General features: G+C 67.0%; 1 protein-coding gene across 2 annotated transcripts in view; it reads right to left on the bottom strand.

Annotated features, from left to right (window-relative positions):
- Positions 1 to 4,387: 4,387 nt before the first annotated feature.
- The window catches only part of TRPM4 (transient receptor potential cation channel subfamily M member 4), a 28,181-nt gene continuing 12,904 nt past the window's right edge, over positions 4,388 to 19,664 (bottom strand). Inside the window, exons 10-25 of one of the 2 annotated variants that reach the window (XM_062177168.1) lie at positions 18,994 to 19,106; positions 18,507 to 18,842; positions 18,265 to 18,390; positions 17,231 to 17,360; positions 16,963 to 17,108; positions 15,977 to 16,089; positions 15,569 to 15,646; positions 11,754 to 12,170; positions 7,820 to 7,952; positions 7,191 to 7,365; positions 6,733 to 6,910; positions 5,490 to 5,686; positions 5,218 to 5,350; positions 4,740 to 4,812; positions 4,537 to 4,642; positions 4,388 to 4,461 (exon numbers count right to left, since the gene is read on the bottom strand). In XM_062177168.1, coding sequence (XP_062033152.1) covers positions 4,457 to 4,461; positions 4,537 to 4,642; positions 4,740 to 4,812; positions 5,218 to 5,350; positions 5,490 to 5,686; positions 6,733 to 6,910; positions 7,191 to 7,365; positions 7,820 to 7,952; positions 11,754 to 12,170; positions 15,569 to 15,646; positions 15,977 to 16,089; positions 16,963 to 17,108; positions 17,231 to 17,360; positions 18,265 to 18,390; positions 18,507 to 18,842; positions 18,994 to 19,106 — 2,459 coding nt within the window. In that variant the 3' untranslated portion in view covers positions 4,388 to 4,456. Of the gene's footprint in view, positions 4,462 to 4,536; positions 4,643 to 4,739; positions 4,813 to 5,217; positions 5,351 to 5,489; positions 5,744 to 6,732; positions 6,911 to 7,190; positions 7,366 to 7,819; positions 7,953 to 11,753; positions 12,171 to 15,568; positions 15,647 to 15,976; positions 16,090 to 16,962; positions 17,109 to 17,230; positions 17,361 to 18,264; positions 18,391 to 18,506; positions 18,843 to 18,993; positions 19,107 to 19,664 lie in introns of those variants that run through there. The other variant, XM_062177169.1, reaches the window with a different exon arrangement.

Here is a 19,664-nt window from a genome sequence, read left to right on the forward strand (position 1 = left end):
CTGGGAGTGCAGCCCGGGGGCCAGCAGGTGGAGGGCTGGCCCCTCTGCCTCCTCCCCTCACCCCTAGGTCTCTTTCCCCCAGGGCAGGCCACCTCAGCCACCACGGTGTCTCCAGGTGTGGGAGAGGCCGCCTGAGACCCCCGTGTGCCCCGAGTGAGAGCAGGGCTGGCTCGGAGAAGCTCCCAGGCCCCTCCTCGTTTTTTAAAATTTTCTCAGAGACAGAGTGCTCCCATCTGCTGGTTCACGCCCCAAATGCCCACAGTGCCAGGAGCTGGGCGCTCAGCTGAGATCTGTGGGGGGCGGGGGGCGGGGGACAGGGACCCACCCACCCGCGCCATCGCCTGCTGTCTCCCAGAGTGCACGGTGCAGGCAGCTGTGTGGGACTGCACCCCACGCAGGCAACGTAGCTGAGCCTCCAGCCCCGAGACCCCCTCCTGGCGCTGCCGTGGTCCGGCAGAGCGACAGGCAGGCCGGGCCGGGCTCCTTCACCAGGCCTCCTCTCCGAAGGCAGACACCGCGGGGGTCTCAGAGAAGAGGACGAACAGCCCCGGGAATCCAGGTCTTCCCCCCCCCCCCCTTTTCTTCCTAAGAGGTAGAGTTACAGACAGAGGGATAGAGAGGGATCTTCGTTCTACTTTCCAGGCCGTAAGCAGCAGCCGGGACAAGAACCGGTGCCGACAAGAACCGGCGCCCGTATGGGATGCTGGCGCCACAGGCGGAGGCCTAGCCTCCTATGCCACAGCGCGGCCCCTAGATTCAGCTAACAACTGCTGTGGGTCACTCCCCAAATGGCTGAAGCCAGGAGTTTCTTCCGGGTCTCCCACGTGGGTGCAGGGCCCGAGCACTTGGGCCATCCTCCACTGCTTTCCCAGGCGCAGCAGCAAGGAGCTGGGTCGGAGGTGGAGCGGCCGCACGGATGCTGGCCCGGCAGGCGGCCACAACCCGCGGCCCCCAGCCGCAGCCGCTTCTCAGAGGGGGTGTAGCAGCCGGCTGCGTCCGGCAGGTGGCGCTGCGGCGCTGCCGTTGAGGCATCGCCCTGGTTTCTTCCCGGTTCCGAGATCTGCAGACCAGCGGCGCACGCCGGTCTCTGAACGGGAGACTCCCCGGTGCGCGTGGGGCGTACACAGACATCGGTACCCCGGAGAGTGATGGCCGGTACATCGCACCGGCTGCAAGGGTCCCACCTAACAGTCACTTAGGACCAGGGACCGTGGTCTGCCTCCCGCCCGCCGCCAGCCACGGAGGACGTGCAGGGGTGGAGGAAACGCTAGCTGGGGAGACAGCGAAGGCAAGGAAGAAAACCAACCCCCACGCTCCCTTCGGGACCAGCACCCAGAGTCCGACCGCGTGCTCCCCAACAAGCGCCTCCCGCCTCGGGCTCAGCCCCCGGTCCTCGGCGCTTTTGCGCGCAGCTGCGGATCCGGTCCGAGGCTGGGGCACCTGGCAGGTGGGCCGTGGGCTCTTTCCCGTCCGCTCGATGCTCTGTCCAGGTAGCGAGGGCCTCGCTGCTGAATCCACTCGTCTGTTGTAGAGACGCCCCCCACCCCGCAGTCATGGCCCTGACCACCACGATGCTTCCTCCTCTCCCCCTGGAGAAGGCCGAGCGACACCTCGGGCACCACTGGGCCAGCTTGGGTCAGTCCTCCCGACCGGCCTCCGCTCGGCCTCCGAGGAGGGAACGCCTGCTGGGCCCCAGGGAGAATTCTCCATCCCCTCCTCCTCCCCAGCGGGGCCGGTCCGGGTTGGATTTTACCGCGGCTGTGTTGTGGAAGTCACCAGGTGACACGGGGTCCCGGGCGGAGGCAGAGCCTCTGCCACGCACTGCGCAGCGGCACAGGTGCCGGGACTCCCACGGGATCTGCGGAAGGCCGCTTATTCAAGGAGAACCTGACCACAGGATTCTTTAAAAAAAGAAAAAAATTGAAAGGCAGAAAGAGGGAGAGGGAGAGAGATCCTCCATCTGCTGGTTCGCCCCCAAATGGCTGGGGCTGGTCAGGCTGAAGCCAGGAGCTTCATCTGGGTCTCCCACGCAGGTGCAGGGGCCCAAGGACCTGGGCCATCCTCTCCTGCTTTCCCAGGCCACAGCAGAGACCTGGATCGGAAGTGGAGCAGCCGGGACTCGAACCAGTGCTCATATGGGATACTTAACCCACAACGCAGGCCCGACTAAAAGACAGCTGGTACAGGGGTTCCCGCTCAAATCCTGCCTCGGGTCTGTCGCTGGCCCACAGCCTTAGAGAATTGCACGCGCGAGCACGCTGGCTCTTCACGGATCCCTGTGTGCCGACCGCTGGTCTTTTTCTGGGCCACGGAATGTCTCTAAGCTGCAGCCCAGACGACCCTGCGGGCGGCACAGGGGGCCTTGGGCCTTGGCTCCATCCGCGGCCCAGGTGCCCTCACCTGGCCACGATCAGGTGGCCAGCCGCCCGAGCGCGCGCCCACGCCCAGGACCGCCGGCCGGACCCGCAGCGAGGAGCCGGGCGTGGACCGCGAGGAGCCAGTGTGGGGCCCGGGGAGCGAGGTGGGGCCCTCGGCGTGGGCGCCGGAGGCCGCGTTCCCTCCCCAGCGTCGCCGTGGCCTGCGGGACCTGATTCACGCCTGGGTCCACACCCGGGAGAACGGGAAAGAGGAGCCCAAAGCTCCACCGACCCGGGGGTCCCGGCTCCATCATCCCGCACGCGGGGGCCTGAGGCGGACCCCGGCCCCGGCGCCCTGGCCGCGCAGGCCGTGGGAAGCGGCGGGGTCCCTGCCACCCGCACGCCCCCACTCCGGGGCTGGGGGAGCTGCGGAAGGGCTGGGAACAAACACAGGCGTGGGCGCGGGAGCGGGCCTCGTGACCCGGAAGTGCATGGGGGCTCCGCGGGCCTCTGCCTGCCTCCTCCTGGCGGCCCTCACCGCGCCTGGGGCCCGGAGCGGGGAGCGGGCAGCGGGCAGCGGGGGCGCGGGGAGCGGGCGCCCCTCGCAGAGCCGGCGTCTGCTGAGCACAGAGCAGCGCGCCGCGGGGGCTCCGGGCTGCCCAGGCTGCCGGGCGCGGTCATCAAGGGCGGCCAGGCCGGGGGCGGGCAGACAGGCCGGGGGCGGCCAGGCCGGGGGCGGGCGGACAGGCCGGGGATGGACAGGCCGGGGGCGGGCAGACAGGCCGCGGGCGGACAGGTCGGGGGCGGGCGGGCCGGGGGCGGACAGGCCGGGGGCGGGCGGCCAGGCTGGGGATGGACAGGCCGGGGGCGGGCAGACAGGCTGGGGCGGACAGGCCGGGGATGGGCAGGCCGGAGGCGGGCGGGCAGGCGGGGGGCGGGCGGACCCGCGGGCGGACAGGTCGGGGGTGGCCAGGCCGGGGGCGGGCGGGCCGGGGGCGGCCAGGCCGGGGGCGGGCGGACAGGCCGGGGGCGGGCGGACAGGCTGGGGATGGGCGGGCCGGGGGCGGGCAGACAGGCCGGGGGCGGACAGGCCGGGGATGGGCAGGCCGGGGGCGGACGGGTCGGGGGCGGACAGGCCGGGGGCGGGCGGACAGGTCGGGGGTGGCCAGGCCGGGGGTGGACGGACAGGCCGCAGGCGGACAGGTCGGGGGCGGACGGGCCGGGGGCGGACAGGCCGGGGGCGGACGGGTCGGGGGCGGACGGGCCGGGGGCGGACGGGTCGGGGGCGGACGGGCCGGGGGCGGGCGGACAGGCTGGGGCGGACAGGCCGGGGGCGGACAGGCCGGGGATGGCCAGGCCGGGGGTGACCAGGCCAAGGCCGCCCACGTCGCCGTCTCTGGCCCCGCGCTCCGAGCCTCCGGCTGGGGACGATGTCCGGGCTGTGACCCCCGGACGAGCTGGGCGTTGGTGCTTTGTCACAGTGTAACTGTGGTCCCCGGCCCCGTCTTTACAGGTTAGCGTGGGGGGGCGGTTAGTTAACCTGCGGTACACCGCGTGCTCGCCTCCACCCCGGGCCCGCGTGGCCTGTGATTTTCCGCTAATTGGACTTTTTAAGGACACACAGCGCTTACCCACGTCACCCGCCCCCTAACACCACAGCAGGTGCGCGCAGCGCCCACCCAGCCCTGCGGTCATCGCCGGGTTTCTCCAGCGGCAGGCGTCGGGGCACTCGGGGTCCTGCCCCCCAGAGCCCTGCGGACGAGCGGGCGGGGTCTGGGCGGCCCCCGGCCCCCTCCCCGCCATCGCCCAGTGCCGGCACCGGCGCAGCAGGGGTCGCGTTCGGACACCTCTCGTCTCAGACGGCTTTATTTCCCCCGGGGGGGAGCTGTGCGTGACATCGGTGGTCCCTGAGCCCTCAGAGGCCCCCCAGCCCACCCCACGGGGGCGGAGTCGGGGCAGTGGCCGGGGCTCCGAGCCTGATCCCCCCGTGCAGCCGTTCCGGGAGGAGCCGGGCCCGGGCCGGGGGGGGGGGGGGGGGCCCGCGGGGGGCCGAAGTGCAGTCGGTCTCACGCTGGGCGCGGACGGTCCACGGGCGAGGCTCAGTCTGGGGGGGGAGACGCACGGTGAGGGCCGGCGGCGGGCAGCCCGCGGAGCCGAGGGGCGCCCCTGCCACACTGACCTGCGGGAGCCGGCGGGGACGGGGGCGGCGGCCCCCCGGGAGGCAGCAGCGCGGAGCGGCCCAGGGCCTCGGCCACCCAGCCCAGCGTGCGGCTGCAGTACCGAACCTGGGGGCGGAGGGCGGCAGGGCAGGAGGCGGGGTCTCCACTGCGCCCGCCCCGCCGCCCGCCCCGGCCAGGCCCCGGCCAGGCCCCGAGTCCTCACCTCCCGCTCCAGCCCCTTCAGGCGCTTCTCGTACTCGCGCAGCTGACCCAGCTTCTTCAACGCCGTGTCCACCCTGCGCGCGGAGCGGGTCAGGGGCCCCGCCCACCGGGAAGCCCCGCCCCGAGCTCCGCCTCCACCTCAGCAGGCCCCGCCCCATGTCCGCTCTCGGTTCCTGGACCCGCCCCCGGCCGGAAGCCCCGCCCCGGACTCCGCCTCCACCTCAGCAGGCCCCGCCCCGTGTCCGCTCTCGGTTCCTGGACCCGCCCCCGGCCGGAAGCCCCGCCCGGACTCCGCCTCCACCTCAGCAAGCCCCGCCCCGTGCCTTCCCTCGGTGCCGGGACCCGCCCCGGCTGGAAGCCCCGCCCCAGACTCCGCCCCCATCTCAGCAAGCCCCGCCCTGTGCCTTGGTGCTGGGACCCGCCCCGGCCAGAAGCCCCGCCCCAGACTCCGCCTCCACCTCAGCAAGCCCCGCCCTCACTTCTGTGACGTGCGCTTCAGGCGCTCCGTGTCGCTGTCGCGCTTGTCCCGCGCACGAGCCAGCAGGAAGTTCTCCTTGTGCACCGACTCCCACGTCAGCAGCCTCCGCTCGGCTTCCTTGGAGAGGTAGATCCCTGGAGGGCGGGGCCGAGGCGTCAGGGCCCGCCCCTGGCCACGCCCCTAGCGTGGAACCCAGACTCCCAGACTGGGCGTTTCCGGGGCACGCCCCGCCCCTCGCCGCCTAGGCCCCGCCCCCGACGTCGCGGCGCTCACGGAAATGTTCGGCGAACGCAGAGGGCGTCGAGGGCACGCGGCGGTGCTTGCGTAACCGCCTGAGCAGGAGGCGCACGTGGGAGATGATGATGAGGGGCGGGGCCAGGGCGGGCCGGGAATGGAATTCCCGGATGAGGCTGTAGCGCTGCGCCTTCCAGTAGAGGTCGCTGTTGCCTTGCACTTTGCCGAAGGTATGGCTGTGGAGGCCAGAGGTCAAGGGTCACCCGAGGTCGGGGTCAGGAAGCCCCAGGCAGCTGGATCAATAAAGTCAGGTTGCAGGAGGTCACTATTTAGAAGGGTCAGAGGTCAGAGGGTGGGGTCAGAGGTCAGACTGAAGTGGAGCCATTCCCCCAGCCTTGCAGGAATTAGGAGAAAAGCCCACTGCAGCGGCTGCGGGTAAGGAACTGATGAGCGGGCGGATTCCTAGACACACAGACGCCCCGGGCTGACGGCGGGCTGGAGGTCTCAGGCCCCCTAGGCTCCAGGCCTGGCTGCGGGGCCCCGCCCGGCTGTGCAGTGTGGGGCGTGGACCGGTGGGAGGCGGCGCTCGGGCATCCGCACGGACAGGCCTACAAACTTCCCTCAGCGTGTTAGCTGCATTGTCCAGTGCGGCTTTTCCATGTGGGCGCCGGTTCTAGTCCCGGCTGCTCCACTTCCCATCCAGCTCTCTGCTTGGCCTGGGAAAGCAGGAGAAGATGGCCCAGGTCCTTGGGCCCCTGCACCTGCGTGGGAGACCCGGAAGATCACCTGGCTCCTGGCTTTGGATCGGCCCAGTGCTGGCCATTGTAGCCACCTGGGGAGTGAACCAACGATGGAAGAGCTCTCTGTCTCCCTCTCTCTGTCTCCCTCTCTGTAACTCTGCCTCTCAAATAAATCATTTTAAGGGGGGTGGATTTGAATTCGGGTGCACGGGGAGGGCGGAGCCCCGGGAATTGGGGGCCGCACGGGGCGGGGGGCTTCGCTGCTGCTCGTTCACTTTTCAGCTTCCAGAACGTTCCAGCTGGCAGAGTCGAGAGACAATGTTATTTAAAGCCAGGCGCCGGCCGGGTCGCCGAGGCCGGGGCGGGTGGGCGCGCACTGCAGGGCCGGAGGACGCCCCGGGAACAGCGCCGAGGCCGGGGTCGCCGGGGTCCCGAGGCCGGGGCGGGTGGGCGCCCCGGGAACAGCGCCGGGGCCCGCGGAGCCCGGGGTGGCCGACGCCCTCCGCAGGTGTAGACAGCCCGCCGGTGCCGGCCGGCCTCACCTGAACATGGCGATGAGCAGGTTGAGCAGCAGGATGTTGGCCACCAGCAGGAAGACCACGAGCAGCACCACCACCAGCCCGTTGGCGTAGGCGGAGACGCAGGAGCCGGCCTGCGGGCGGGGCGGCCGCGCCCAGAGCCCCCGCTCGGCCGAGCAGTTGGCCGGCTCCATGTAGGACACTGCGGGGACAGCGGAGTGAGGCGGGGCGGGGCGGGGGAGGGGGAGGGCGGGGGGGGGAGGGGGATCGGTCCGTGGGCGGGGGGTGGGGTGGGCGCGGGCGCGGGCAGCGGGCGGGGCGGGGGCGGGGCCGGGGGCTTGGTCAGCGGGGTAGGGGGGCCGAGGGCTCTGGCGGGGAGCGGGGCGGGGTGGCTGGGGGCTCGGGCAGCGGGCGGGGGCGGGGTGGCTGGGGGCTCGGGCGGGGGCGGGGCGGGGGCTCGCTCCGCGGGCCGGGCCTCCCACCGTCCATGTCCTCCTGCGGGATCTGCCCGAAGATCTGCAGGTAGGGCCGGTAGAAGACGCGGCGCAGGACGCTCGGGAGGTCACTGCCCGGGGGCCTCAGGAGCCCCTCCGTAGCCACCCCGTAGGCCACGAGCCACACACAGAGGAAGAAGAGGAAGAAGAACACGTCCTTCATCTGCGGGAGAGGGAGGAGCCGCTGAGCCCGGCCCGGCCCTCCCAGGCCCCGCCCCTTCCATCCTCCGGCCCCGCCCCTGCCCTCCCAGGCCCCGCCCCTGCTGCCAGGGCCAGCCCGCCCTCCCAGGCCCCGCCCCTTCCATCCTCAGCCCCGCCCTGCCCTCCCCAAACCACGCCCGCTCACTCCAGCCCCGCCCCCACCTCCAGAGCAAGGCCCCGCCCCCCTGCTCCTGGAGCCAGAGCCTGCCCTCCCCAAGCGCCACCTGCTTCCTCCAGCCCCCTCCCAATCCCCCGCCCCTGCTCCTGGAGCCAGGCCCCGCCCTCCCCAAGCCCGGCCCCGCCCCCAGGCCCCACCCCTTTTCTCCAGCCCTGCCCCCGCCTTCCGGAGCCAGGCCCTGCCTTCTCCAAGCCCCGCCCCTTCCCTCCGGCCCCGCCCCCGCCCGCGCGGGCCTCACCATCTTGCTCACGATGACGATCTTGGGCCCCAGCTGCTTGTTGACGGTGAAGATGTGCAGCAGCCGCAGCGTGAAGACCATGAAGTCCAGGCAGAGGACCGTGCGGCCCAGGTCGTACAGGCTCGAGGTCAGCCTGCGTGAGCGGAGACGACGGGGTCACTGCGGGGTCCCCGGGGGCGCCAGTGACGCAGCGCCTGCTCCGATGACGTCAAAGGCTGCGAAGCCCCGGCAAGGAGAAAGTCCGGGGCGGGGGCAGCAGGCTGAGTCCCGGCTGCTCGGCTTCCGACCCGGCTCCCTGCTACCACGCCTGGGAGGCAGCCACCGAGGGCCGCCCAGGCCGCAGGCCGGGATGGGGCCCCGGGCTCCCGGCCTCAGCCTGGGCCAGTGCTGGCCGTGTGGTCATCTGGAGAGCGAGCCAGCGCGTGGACGAGCAGTCCCGTCTCCCCCAGTCTCTCTGCCTTCCAAGTAGATATACTTCTTTTTTTTTTTTTTTTTTTTTTTTTGACAGGCAGAGTGGACAGTGAGAGAGAGACAGAGAGAAAGGTCTTCCTTTGCCGTTGGTTCACCCTCCAATGGCCGCCGTGGCTGGCGCGCTGCGTCTGGTGCACCGCGCTGAACCGATGGCAGGAGCCAGGTGCTTCTCCTGGTCTCCCATGGGGTGCAGGGCCCAAGCACTTGGGCCATCCTCCACTGCACTCCCTGGCCACAGCAGAGAGCTGGCCTGGAAGAGGGGCAACCGGGACAGGATCGGTGCCCCGACCGGGACTAGAACCTGGTGTGCCGGCGCCGCAAGGCGGAGGATTAGTGAGCCGCGGTGCCGGCCGTAGATACACTTCTATACATGCAGGCACACACAGAGAGATGCACAGACACAGATCACAGAGACGCAGACACACACACACAGAGATGTACACACAGACACACACAGAGATGTACACACAGACACACACACACAGAGATGTACACACAGACACACAACAGACACACAGACACAGAGATGCACACACACAGATCACAGACGCACACACACAGAGAGATGTACACACAGACACACACAGAGATGTACACACAGACACACACAGAGATGTACACACAGACACACAACAGACACACAGACACAGAGATGCACACACACACAGATCACAGACGCACACACACAGAGAGATGCACAGACACAGATCACAGAGACGCAGACACACACACAGAGATGTACACACAGACACACACAGAGATGTACACACAGACACACACACACAGAGATGTACACACAGACACACACAGAGAGGTACACACAGACACACACACACAGAGATGCACAGACACAGATCACAGAGACGCAGACACACACACACAACAGACACACAGACACACACAGAGATGCACACACAGAGATGCACACACATATACACAGATGCACACACATAGATGTACACACACAACAGACACACACAGAGATGCACACACATAGATCACACACACAGAGATGCACACAGATCACAGACACACACACAGAGATGCACACACAGACACAGATCACAGATGCACACACACAGATCACAGACGCACACACAGACGCACACACAGAGATGCACACACAGACACACATACACACAGATGCACACACACAACAGACACACACAGAGATGCATACACACACAAATCACAGACGCACACACACAGAGATGCACACATACACACAGAGATGCACACACACAGATGCACACAGACACACACAGGTGCACACCCAGAGAACAAAGTGGGGGTCTGCCGGCACGCGGTCCGGCACACCCGAGAGGCAGACGCGCAGAGCCCCTGTAAGCTGCGCAATACAGACAAGCACCCACGGAGCCCGGCACACACTCCCGGGGCTCGGGGCAGCAGGCGTCGGCGAGGCTGGGGCAGAGCGGGGGTTCCCTCCTGCGCTGCGTCCCCGTGCTGGGACCTCGGCCGGCCTACAAGCCTGGGTGCACCACGGAACGCCGGAACCCTAGGGCGAGCTCAGTTTCCCCAGGTGCTGTGACGGGAGGTGCCGCACGCTGACGGCCCCGGGAACGAGGGGCAGGGTCGCGGCAGGGAGACGATGCACGGGTCTGGCCGCTTGGAAACAGAGACCAACGTCCTGGCTCACGTCCCCGCCCGGTGCGCACGGCCTGGCTGCGGCTGTGAGTGACCTGGGACGGACCCATCAAGAGGACGCTCCGAGGACTGACCGGCCGGGGCCACTCCACGCGGTCAGGGACCCAGGGGCAAAGAGGCGGAGCAACGTCCCAGGTCAGCGGGGTCAGGAGCCGAAACGCGGCCGGGATGGACACCCGCGCCAGACAACTGATGCGACCTGGGGGTCCCGGCCAGGGGTTAACACCGGGAGCCGAGTGCGGGCCGAACAGGAATTCTCTGTACTGCCTTTGCGTTACTCTAGAATACGAGAATACGTCTCAGATGACACAAAACGAAAGAGCCGCATAAGTCCAAGCAGGCGGGGGCCCCCTTACCCACACATGGAGGAAGACCGACACTGTCGGGAGCGGCCCGGCGTGACCTCAAGGGGGCGCTCTCGCCCTGCTAGCCGGCGCTCGGGCGAGGCCAGGGCGTCCGTCCAGTCAAGAACGTCTGTACCCTTTGGCCCACAGACTTTTACATCTGCGACAACAAACTTTTATTGCTTTGGAATAATAAAACACACGGGAAGAACCTGCGCGATCCGGAACTGGCAAAGTGAACCTGACTCATCGTTAGCTCCGGGGGGGGGCAGACCCGCCTCCCTCCTCGGCCTGGACAGGGTCAGGGGGTCGGCCAAGACGTCCACGTAGCACACGAATGCGGCGAGGCACCAGCAGGTGCATCGCTGTTCCCACGCTTACCCTGGTGGCCTGCGCGGCCCAGCATAAAGCGAGCCTCGGGCCTCCTGAGCAGAGCCGTGGTGGGCGGCCCTGGCGAGCAGTCACCAGGCCGTGAGCGTGACCACGGGGCATTTGCCAGTTCTTGAAACAAGGGCTGGTCTGACAGCTGAGGCTCAAGAGGAAAAAGAAAGAAAGGAAGGAGGCTGGTGCCGCGGCTCACTAGGCTAATCCTCCGCCTTGCGGCGCTGGCACACCGGGTTCTAGTCCCGGTCGGGGCGCCGGATTCTATCCCGGTTGCCCCTCTTCCAGGCCAGCTCTCTGCTGTGGCCAGGGAGTGCAGTGGAGAATGGCCCAAGTCCTTGGGCCCTGCACCCCATGGGAGACCAGGAGAAGCACCTGGCTCCTGCCTTCGGATCAGCGCAATGCGCCGGCCGCAGCGGCCATTGGAGGGTGAACCAACGGCAAAAGGAAGACCTTTCTCTCTGTCTCTGTCTCTCTCTCTCTCACTGTTCACTCTGCCTGTCAAAAAATAAATTAATTAATTTAAAAAAAAAAAAAAAAGGAAGGAACCGTAGCAGCGCAGGTTAGAGCCAGAACAGCTGATGTCGGCTGTGACGTCGGCTGTGACGTCACAGCACCTCGACTTCGCTCAGGAGCTGGGGGGGGGGGGAACCTGGTGCTGTGGCGCAGCAGGGATGGTCACTCCCATAGGAGACGCTGGTTCGAGTCCCAGCTGCTCCACATCCGATCCAGCTCCCTAGGAATGGCCTGGGAAAGCAGCAGAGGACGGCCCAAGTGCCCAGGCCCCTGCACCCACGTGGGGGACGCAGATGAAGCCCCTGGCTCCGGCGTGGCCCAGCAGTGGCCATCTGGGGAGTGAAGCAGCGGACGGAAGACCTCTCTCGCTCGCTCGCTCACTCTCTCTCTCCTTTTCAAATAAATCTTTAAAAAAACAACCCATGGGCTCAAAGCAGAGTGCTGACGGCAGGATCTGAACACCAGGGGCTGTGCCGCCCCCTGGAAGTGAGACGGGGAGAATTCCCAGAATCCCCCGCCGGCTCGGAGGGCGTCCAGGCCCCGGCCCCAGCACTCACCTGCAGCCCACGCCCAGGAGGAAGCAGCTGAGGGCCAGCAGGTCGCACTGGTTCCAGGCGTCGGTGAGGTAGAGGTGCAGCCGCTGGCGCAGCGGAGCCTGGCCGGGCCCCAGGCCGCCGCTGGCCAGGCTGCCCCCGCCGGCGCCCAGGCCCTGGCGCAGCTCCTCGCACAGCAGCGTGAAGGCCCAGAAGTAGAGCAGCAGCTCGGGCAGGCCTGGCACCGGCCGGAAGTCCACGAGCAGCACGTGGGCGAACAGCAGCAGGAACAGCAGGTAGCTGACCACGTTGCCCAGGAAGGCGGTCACCGGCGCCCCCCAGAAGTGCGACCAGCGGCGCATGCCCCGGCGCCACGGGGTCTCCCGGCAGCGATCCGGGGGCGTCACCCCCAGCGGCGTCTTCTCAGGGGGTTCCACAGGCCTGCGGGGTAGGGGGGAGAGCAGCTTCAGCCTGACCTCTGAACTCTGACCCCACCCCACCGGAAATTAAGCCTGACCCACCGCCGCCTTCTAGACTCTCCTCCTCCGTGCCCACCCTCAGACCACCGAAATCTACCACCTTCATGGGGACTTCCTTTTGACCTCTGACCCCGGGCTGACCTCTGACCCCAAGTCCATCTTCTTTTGCCCTCACAACCTGTGGCCCCAGGGCCAGCGTGTGGTGCAGCAGGTTAAGCCGCTGCTTCCACGCCCACACCCCAGGCCTGAGGCTGGGTCCCACCGCTCCCTGCAGCTCTCCTGACGCACCTGCCAAGCAGCGGAGGATGGCTCAATGGCTCAAGTTCTCCTTCTTTTTTTTTAAATTATTTTATTGGGGTCAGTGCTGTGATGTACCAGGTAAAGCTGCCACCTGCAACCGGCATCCCACGTGGGTGCCAGTTCGAATCCTGGCCACTCCACTTCCAACCCAGCTCCCTGCTGCAGCCTGGGAGAGCAGTGGAGGATGGCCCAGGTGCTTGGGCCCTGCACCCACGTGGGAGACCCGGAGGAAGCTCCTGGCTCCTGGCTTCGGATCGGCTCAGCTCTGGCCATTGCGGCCATCTGGGGAGTGAACCAGCAGATGGAAGACCTCTCTCTCTGCCTCTCCGTCACTCTGGCTTTCAAATAAATAAATCAATCTTTGGGGGGGAAATATTTATTTACCTGAAAAGCAGAGTGACGGAGAGAGAGAAATATCTTCCACCCACTGGTTCATTCCCCAAATGATCACAATGGCTGGGGCTGGGCCGGGCTGGAGCCAGGAGCCAGGAGCTCCTTCCAGGCCTCCCACGTGGGTGGCAGGGGCCAAGCACTTGGGCCATCTTCTACTGCTTTCCCAGGCCACAGCAGGGAACGAGATCAGCAGTGGCAGAGCCAGGACTTGAACCAGCGCCCACACGTGAAGCTGGTGTCTAACCCGCTGCACCACAACGCCAGCCCCTGGCTCAAGCTCTTCCGTCTCACCCCTGTGGGAGACCCAAGTGGAGCTCCAGGCTCCGGGCTTCCGCCTGGCCCGGCCCGGGCTGGTGCTGGCCTTGGGGGAGTGAACCAGTGAATGAACAGGCGACAAGACAAGACAAGACAAGACGCAGCAAGAACAGGCGACCCTAAAGGAAGGAGACGTGAGCGCATCGGGCCGGGGAGACAGTCCGGGTGTGTCCCTCTTCACCCTCCAGCAGGGTGGAGTGCACGTGGACTGTCCCCCACACCGGCTCCCGTGACCCCCACACCGGGGCCACACGGGTCCTGAGCCCTGCCCAGGCCTCCCCAGCAGCGGCTGCAGGGTTCTGCCCTGCTTCCCGCACAGCTGGCCGGGCAGGGCACGCTATGGCTAAGGGCACAGACTCGGGAACAAGATCTGCGTTCAGATCCCAACTCTGCCCCACACCAGGCTCACCGCCGCCTTAGATGAGAGCCTGGTGCCTCAGTGATCCCATCTGTAAATGGGGAGACCACAGGACCTGCCGTATAGGGTGTCAGAGAATGACAGGAGTGACTGTCGCATGCCACGGCCGACCAACCAGTGCGAGTGGCCTGCAGCTCGTCCCCGCCATGGCCACGGCGGTGAGGGCGGGAGCCCCCGGCCAGCACGCCGTCACGGCGCTGCCTCGGCAGCCGGCCGCTCTCCTCTCTGCCTTGGTGAACAGCTGTATTCTCTGTGCACCGTCTCAGAAAACCGGCTCTGCCCACTCGTTCCAGTCCGGCCTGTCTCACGAGGCGCGCAGCTGGTCCTACCGGCGCTGCGCTCTGAGCGTGTCTGACAGCTCCAGAAACCACCTCTCCTGGGGGCACTGGGGAGTGAGGCCCCGCCGGGCCTGTGGATGGGGCTGGAGTAGAGACGGAGGTTGCAAAGCTGGCCCTGCTTCCCCGTGGCTGTGGACCCAAAGCGCTATCTATACACACGCGGGCGTGCACGCACCGCCACACGGACATGTGAGGACAGCAGAAGTCCCCAGGAGTGGCCCTCAGACCCTGGCCACGCCTTCTAGGTTTTATTTATTTTCTTTGAAAGGGAGAGGGAGAGGGGGAGAGAGAGAGAGATTGAGAGCTTGCGCCTATCTGCTGGTTCACCCCCCAGATGCCCACAACAGCCAGAGCTCAACAGTCCAGGTCTCCCCTGTGGGTGGCAGGCACCCAAGTACTTGAGGTCACCTGCTGCCTCCCAGGTGCGCATGCACAGGAAGCCGGACCAGCGAGCGGGACCGGGTCTCGAACCCAGACCCTCTCATCTGGGACGTGGTGCCCCACGTGGCATCTTCTCCACTGGGCCAGAACCCAGATGTGCCTTTCCTGCCCATTTTTGCAGCGAACCCCTCCAGCCGTTCAGTCAGCCACGGGGGCGGATTGTTCCGGACCGGGAGAGCCAGGCTCTAAGGAGCTGCCGGCTGATTTGCTTCTGCTGGGGAACACGGGCTAAAGGGACCCGTGTCGCCTCCACGCGGAGCGTCTGAGTCCGGGCCTGGTTCGCTGTCTCCTCCCTCTGCCCGGAGACCAGCGACGCCCTGGCTGGGTTGGGGACACTCGCTCATCCCAAGGTGGAGGCCACACGGAGCAGAGCTATGGCCACGCCACAAACGGCCTGGCAGTGAGACGTGAGCTGAGGGTACCGGAAGTGCGCGCACTACACCACCCTCCCCAACAGAGCAGACAAGCGCGCCAGGAGCTTCCCCCCACGACCACGGGGCTGACTAGGAGCTGCGCCCACTGCCCCGCCCAGGGGACTGGGCTCGTGTCGCTGGGCCAGAGAAAAGAACAAAATTCAAAATCTGATTTCTACTGAATGTCCCAGTGAGAACCAGTGGTGTGGTCCGGAGCCTACCCAGCCAGCTGCCGAGACTTCTAAAGGCTTTGTTACTGCCGCTCCGCCCAGCCTAAGCTAAGCCCTCCTATTTACCATCATCTCACGGCGCTCAAAGTCAGGATTTGAACCCAGCTCCCTGGGCACCCTCACTATGCAACGTGTGCTACGCGCTCTGTTTCCTGTTCCACCTCGGTGAGTACTGACACAGTCACTGGCAGAAGGGCCCTGGGGTCGGAGAGCAGGTGGGTAAGAGACCCCTCAATGAATCGGCCCCCACCGGTTCCACCCTGCAGGGGTGGGAGCGCACGAGCGCTTTCCCGGGAAGAGCTCCTTGGTGGCCAAACCGAATCCTGAGCCAAGCTTTGACACCTGGCATTCTGGGAACTTCCTGGGTAGCTTCAGCGGCTCTCTGGGGCCATCGCCTCCTGCAGCCCAGTGCTCGCCTCTGGCCTTGCGGCCAGTCCCTCAGGGGACACGGAAGTGACACACATGCTGCGCTGCCCGGGGCCCCGCCTCCCACACCCCGGGGGCTCACTCACCGGCCCGGCCCCGCCCCATTAGTGTCCAGGTCCAGGTCCAGGTCCAGGTCCCTCTGCGAGGACTCCTCCTCTGACTTCCTGGAAGGGAGGGTGCACGGCGTGAGAGTCGGGAGAGGGAAGTGAGAGGAATCTCCAGAAAGACCGAAGGGCCTTCACCCAGACACAGGCCGAGAGAGAGACAGGCGGCCCTGCACAGTCACCCCAGAGGCCTCTCCCAGAGCCGTGACCTTAGAGACACCCCCGAGGGCATGCCAAGCCTCACCTCCCGGCACAGTCCCTCCGGGAGAGGCAGAGAGCCGGCATCCCTAGCGAGGAAGGCGCTGGTCAGAGCCAGCGGGAGAGGTGTGCAGAAGTGAGCAGCCAGAACTGAGGGCCCCCCTCATGCCGACCTGAGCCCCGGGGACTGACCTGAAGACGATGAGGTTGGTGTAGATGAGTGGGGGGCAGAAGAAGGCGAGAACCAGGGCCCAGATGGGCGTGGTGCTGTCCATCTCCCCCCACCACTTCTGTGTCAGCAGGGACTGTGGGATGTGGGGAGGGTCAGGAGCCTGCATCTCCCCCCCAGCCCCCTCCCTAGGACCCCAGCAGGGCTCGGGCCACAGCTCCACAGCACCGAGGCTGTGTCCTTGGTGGGGACTGTAGCTGGGAGGTGGGGCGGGCGGGGGTGCTGGCGGCCCAAGGCAGGACACCTGGCCCTGGGCTGGGCGGGGAGCGGCGAGCAGCCAGCAGCAGAGCCGCGTGCCGGGCTGGGCACGTCAAGGACATTAGTGCACTCAAGCCGGCTCACTGCCAGCAGGGTGGGTGCTAGAACCTCCTTCTCACACATGACACAGAGCACATTCAGGAAATGGGGCGAGGACCACAGGAGGCGGCGAAGCAGAAGCCGTGGCTTCAACCACAGCAGGCGAGGGGCTTGGATAATCATCTGAACGGCAGCGCCGCCACTGCAATGGGCGCGGGAGAGACGGGCGCAGTGGGATTCCCGTGGGGTGGGCAGGACTCCCTGTGCCCAGTGCGGCTCCCTGAGCGCCTGTCGCCTTACACGTAGGAGACTGAGTTTTCCCAACGTCACACTGTCGGGGTGGGCAGGGCGCGAGAGCCTTCCCACGGGAAGTGGGGCTTCCTAGACCAGGCTCGGAGCCGGTGAGGTCACTGTCGGCGCTGAGAAGAGGAAGTGGGAAGGACTTCCCGGGGGCAGGTAGGGCTTCCTTCAGGAGAAATCTACTTCCTGTGTGGGCAGCAGAGGCCTCCCTATGAGGGTGAGCGGGAACTCCTGTATCGGCAGGGCTGGGCTTGTGGGGCAGCCCGTGGCCTTATGGAGAGACGAGCAAGCCCGGGTCGGGGCGGCTCCAATGACAGGCACTCCTCCCCGCAGCCCCCAGACTCCAGCTCACCTGCACCCCATCCTGGGCGAAGAAGGCGCGGGCGTCTGCCTGGGTGGCGAGCTGCAGGCAGGTGGAATCGCCCCAGAGCGGGCAGCGGCGCAGCAGCAGCCGCGCGGCCCGGTCCTCGCTGCTGCGGTAGCACGCGCCGAAGAGGTCTGTGCGCAGGCGCCGGGGAGGGGCGGAGTCAGGTGATGGGGGGAACGGAGGTGCGAAGGGGTGGAGCGATGCACAGCCCCCTCCCCTGCAGCCCCCCCCCCCCCATCCAGGCCCCACGCACCAACACCCAAGCCCTCAAACTTGATGGCCAGGTCCTTCCTCCGAGCTGCCTCCTCGGCCTCGGGTTCCTGGCGAGCCATCACTCGGAGCAGCAAACAGGCCCCAAGGGCCGAGGCCACGGAATTGGAGCCCTGGAGAGACAGGCAAGGAGCCTGCGTGAGGCCGGAGTGCGGGAGAGCGGGGCCGGGGGTCCGAGTCCCGGGCAGAAGTGGACTGGAGGGTGGGCGTCGGCTTCATGGCTAAGACCACTGTTCAGACACCGCATCCCACAGGGATACCCCACTGCAGCCCCTGGCTCCGGACCCCCAGGGCAGACCCCGGGGGCAGCGCTGGGTAACTGGGTCCCTGCCGCCCGGGGTGCCGGGGGAGACCGGCGTGGCGGGCATTGCGTCCCCGGCTCCCCGCTTTGGCTCTGACCCAGCCCCAGCTGTGCCGGCATCTGGGGAGGGAACCAGAGGCTGGGAGCTCGCTCTCCTTCCCCCCTCGCTGTCTCTCTGCCCTGCCAAAGCTTTTCCAGCAAAGCTCATCTACAAATAAATAAAGTAACGGGGCCATCCAAGGCCAAGGGCGCCGACGCAGACGGACGCCGCGTTCCTCCACGCGCCCCCCGTCCACGGAGGCCGCAGGTGGGGCGCTGGGTTCCAGGGGCTGGGGCTTACTGTTCACTGGGCGTGCAGCTCAGTTTGGGAAGATGGAAAAGTTCTGGAAATAGCGATGGTTGCACAACAACTTGAACACAGCGAATGCCGCTGGACCTACACGTAAACACTGCGAACCTGGTAATGTTATGCCGTGTCTATGTCACTTTTGCTGTCTTTTTTTTAACTTTTCATCTCTATGGAAGGCAGATCAAGGGCGGGCATATCGGAGAGAGAGAAGGGTTTTGCACCTGCCCGTGCCTGCCCACCAGGACCCGGGCCTCTAGTTTTGTCCCGTTCTGCGTGGCTAGAGGGCAATGAGGGGGCAAACGGCCCCCTATCAGCTGCAGGGAGGACGGGGACAGGGCCAATAGGAAGAGGGACAGCGGGCGCTCACCATCTCCCAGAAGTACATGGCCATCTGGGCTCTGTTCAGCAACAATGCCCACAACAGCAGGTCGCTCCAGGGGGTGTGTCCGGAGCCAGGGTCCGAGGACTCCAGCAAATCCGAGATCAGACTCTCCTGCGGGCAACAGGCGGCGTGGCGAGGCCTGGCCCCACCCGTTCCGGCCCCGTCCCCAGCGCGACCACGCCCCCTCCCTGGGTCTCCCGGGTCCCTGGGTCTCGCCCGGTCCTTACACTCTCCCGGCCCCGCTGGGAGCCCCGCGAGCCGCCGCCGGGGAACCTCGGGGCGTACGTGTCTCCCAGCAAGATCTTGAGCACCTGCCTCACGTTAGGGGCCCGCGGGTCCGCGGGGCTCCCTTTCAGGGACTGAGACTTGGCGCCCGAGCCGTGGGACGCCTGCTCCAGGAGGCTGCGGATGAGCGAGTTGGGGGGCGCGGCGCCGTAGAGCTGCTGCAGGCGCGCGGGGGTCAGGAAGTGGCCCAGGCTGAGGCCGTGCGAGATGAGCAGGCGCACGAACTCGGGCCGGTCGTTCAGCAGCGCGTCCATGAGCGAGGCCTCCAGGTGGAAGGACTGCGGGGGCGGGGGCCAGCGAGGACGTGAGGAGAGCCAGGGAGGAGGGGACAAGACGCGGACAGGCTGGGTAGGGGGCGGGCCGCCGGGGACGGCAGGGGAGAGGGCCTGTTTTGCCAGGATCCCCCGCCCCTGGACCCCCGCCTCTCACCCGCCACTGGATGTCCCCCCGGAAGAGTTCGCTCTGGGCAATGTCCACGCGGTTCCAAGCCACGGCCAAACGGAGCTCGTCAAGGTACGCGGAGGCCTCAGAGCTGCCGCAGGCTGGAGGGACGGGAGGGGCCCCGGGTGAGGTGGGGGCGCTGGCGGGCGGACCCTGGGGTCAGTTCCGGGCATCAGCCTGGGCCCCCCAAGAAGGAACCGGAAGCAGCTGAAGTCGGTCATGGAGCCCCCTAAGGTGGGGCAGGAGCCCGAGGTGCATCAGAGCGGGGAAAGAACCTCTGGGGTAGCGGGAACGCCCGTGGGGGTCCCCAGGCTCCTGAAGCTCGGGGGAGGAAAGGGGAGACCGGGGCAGGAAAGGAGGCTGGGGGAAATCTGAATAAGAGAGCGGCTCTGAGGATGAAACCCACCAGGGGGAGCGGGAGCCCTGTGAGGCTCGGGCCCAGCTTCCCCTCAGAGCCACCGGCCAGCACCGGGACACCTGCTGTGCCGGGAGCTGGTGCTCCCCTCTGCCTCCACGCGCTCCACGCCCATCTCCAAGCAAACCAGTCTTGTTTTGGTCATCCCAGAAGCTGACACCCAAGAACTGGGTGCCCTGCAGGTGAGCAGTGGGCCCTGGGGCAGGCAGACCTGGGCCACCAACGCCAAGTGCTGGCAAGCCAC

This window comes from Lepus europaeus, chromosome 19 (genome assembly GCF_033115175.1).
Source record: "Lepus europaeus isolate LE1 chromosome 19, mLepTim1.pri, whole genome shotgun sequence".
NCBI lineage: Eukaryota > Metazoa > Chordata > Mammalia > Lagomorpha > Leporidae > Lepus > Lepus europaeus.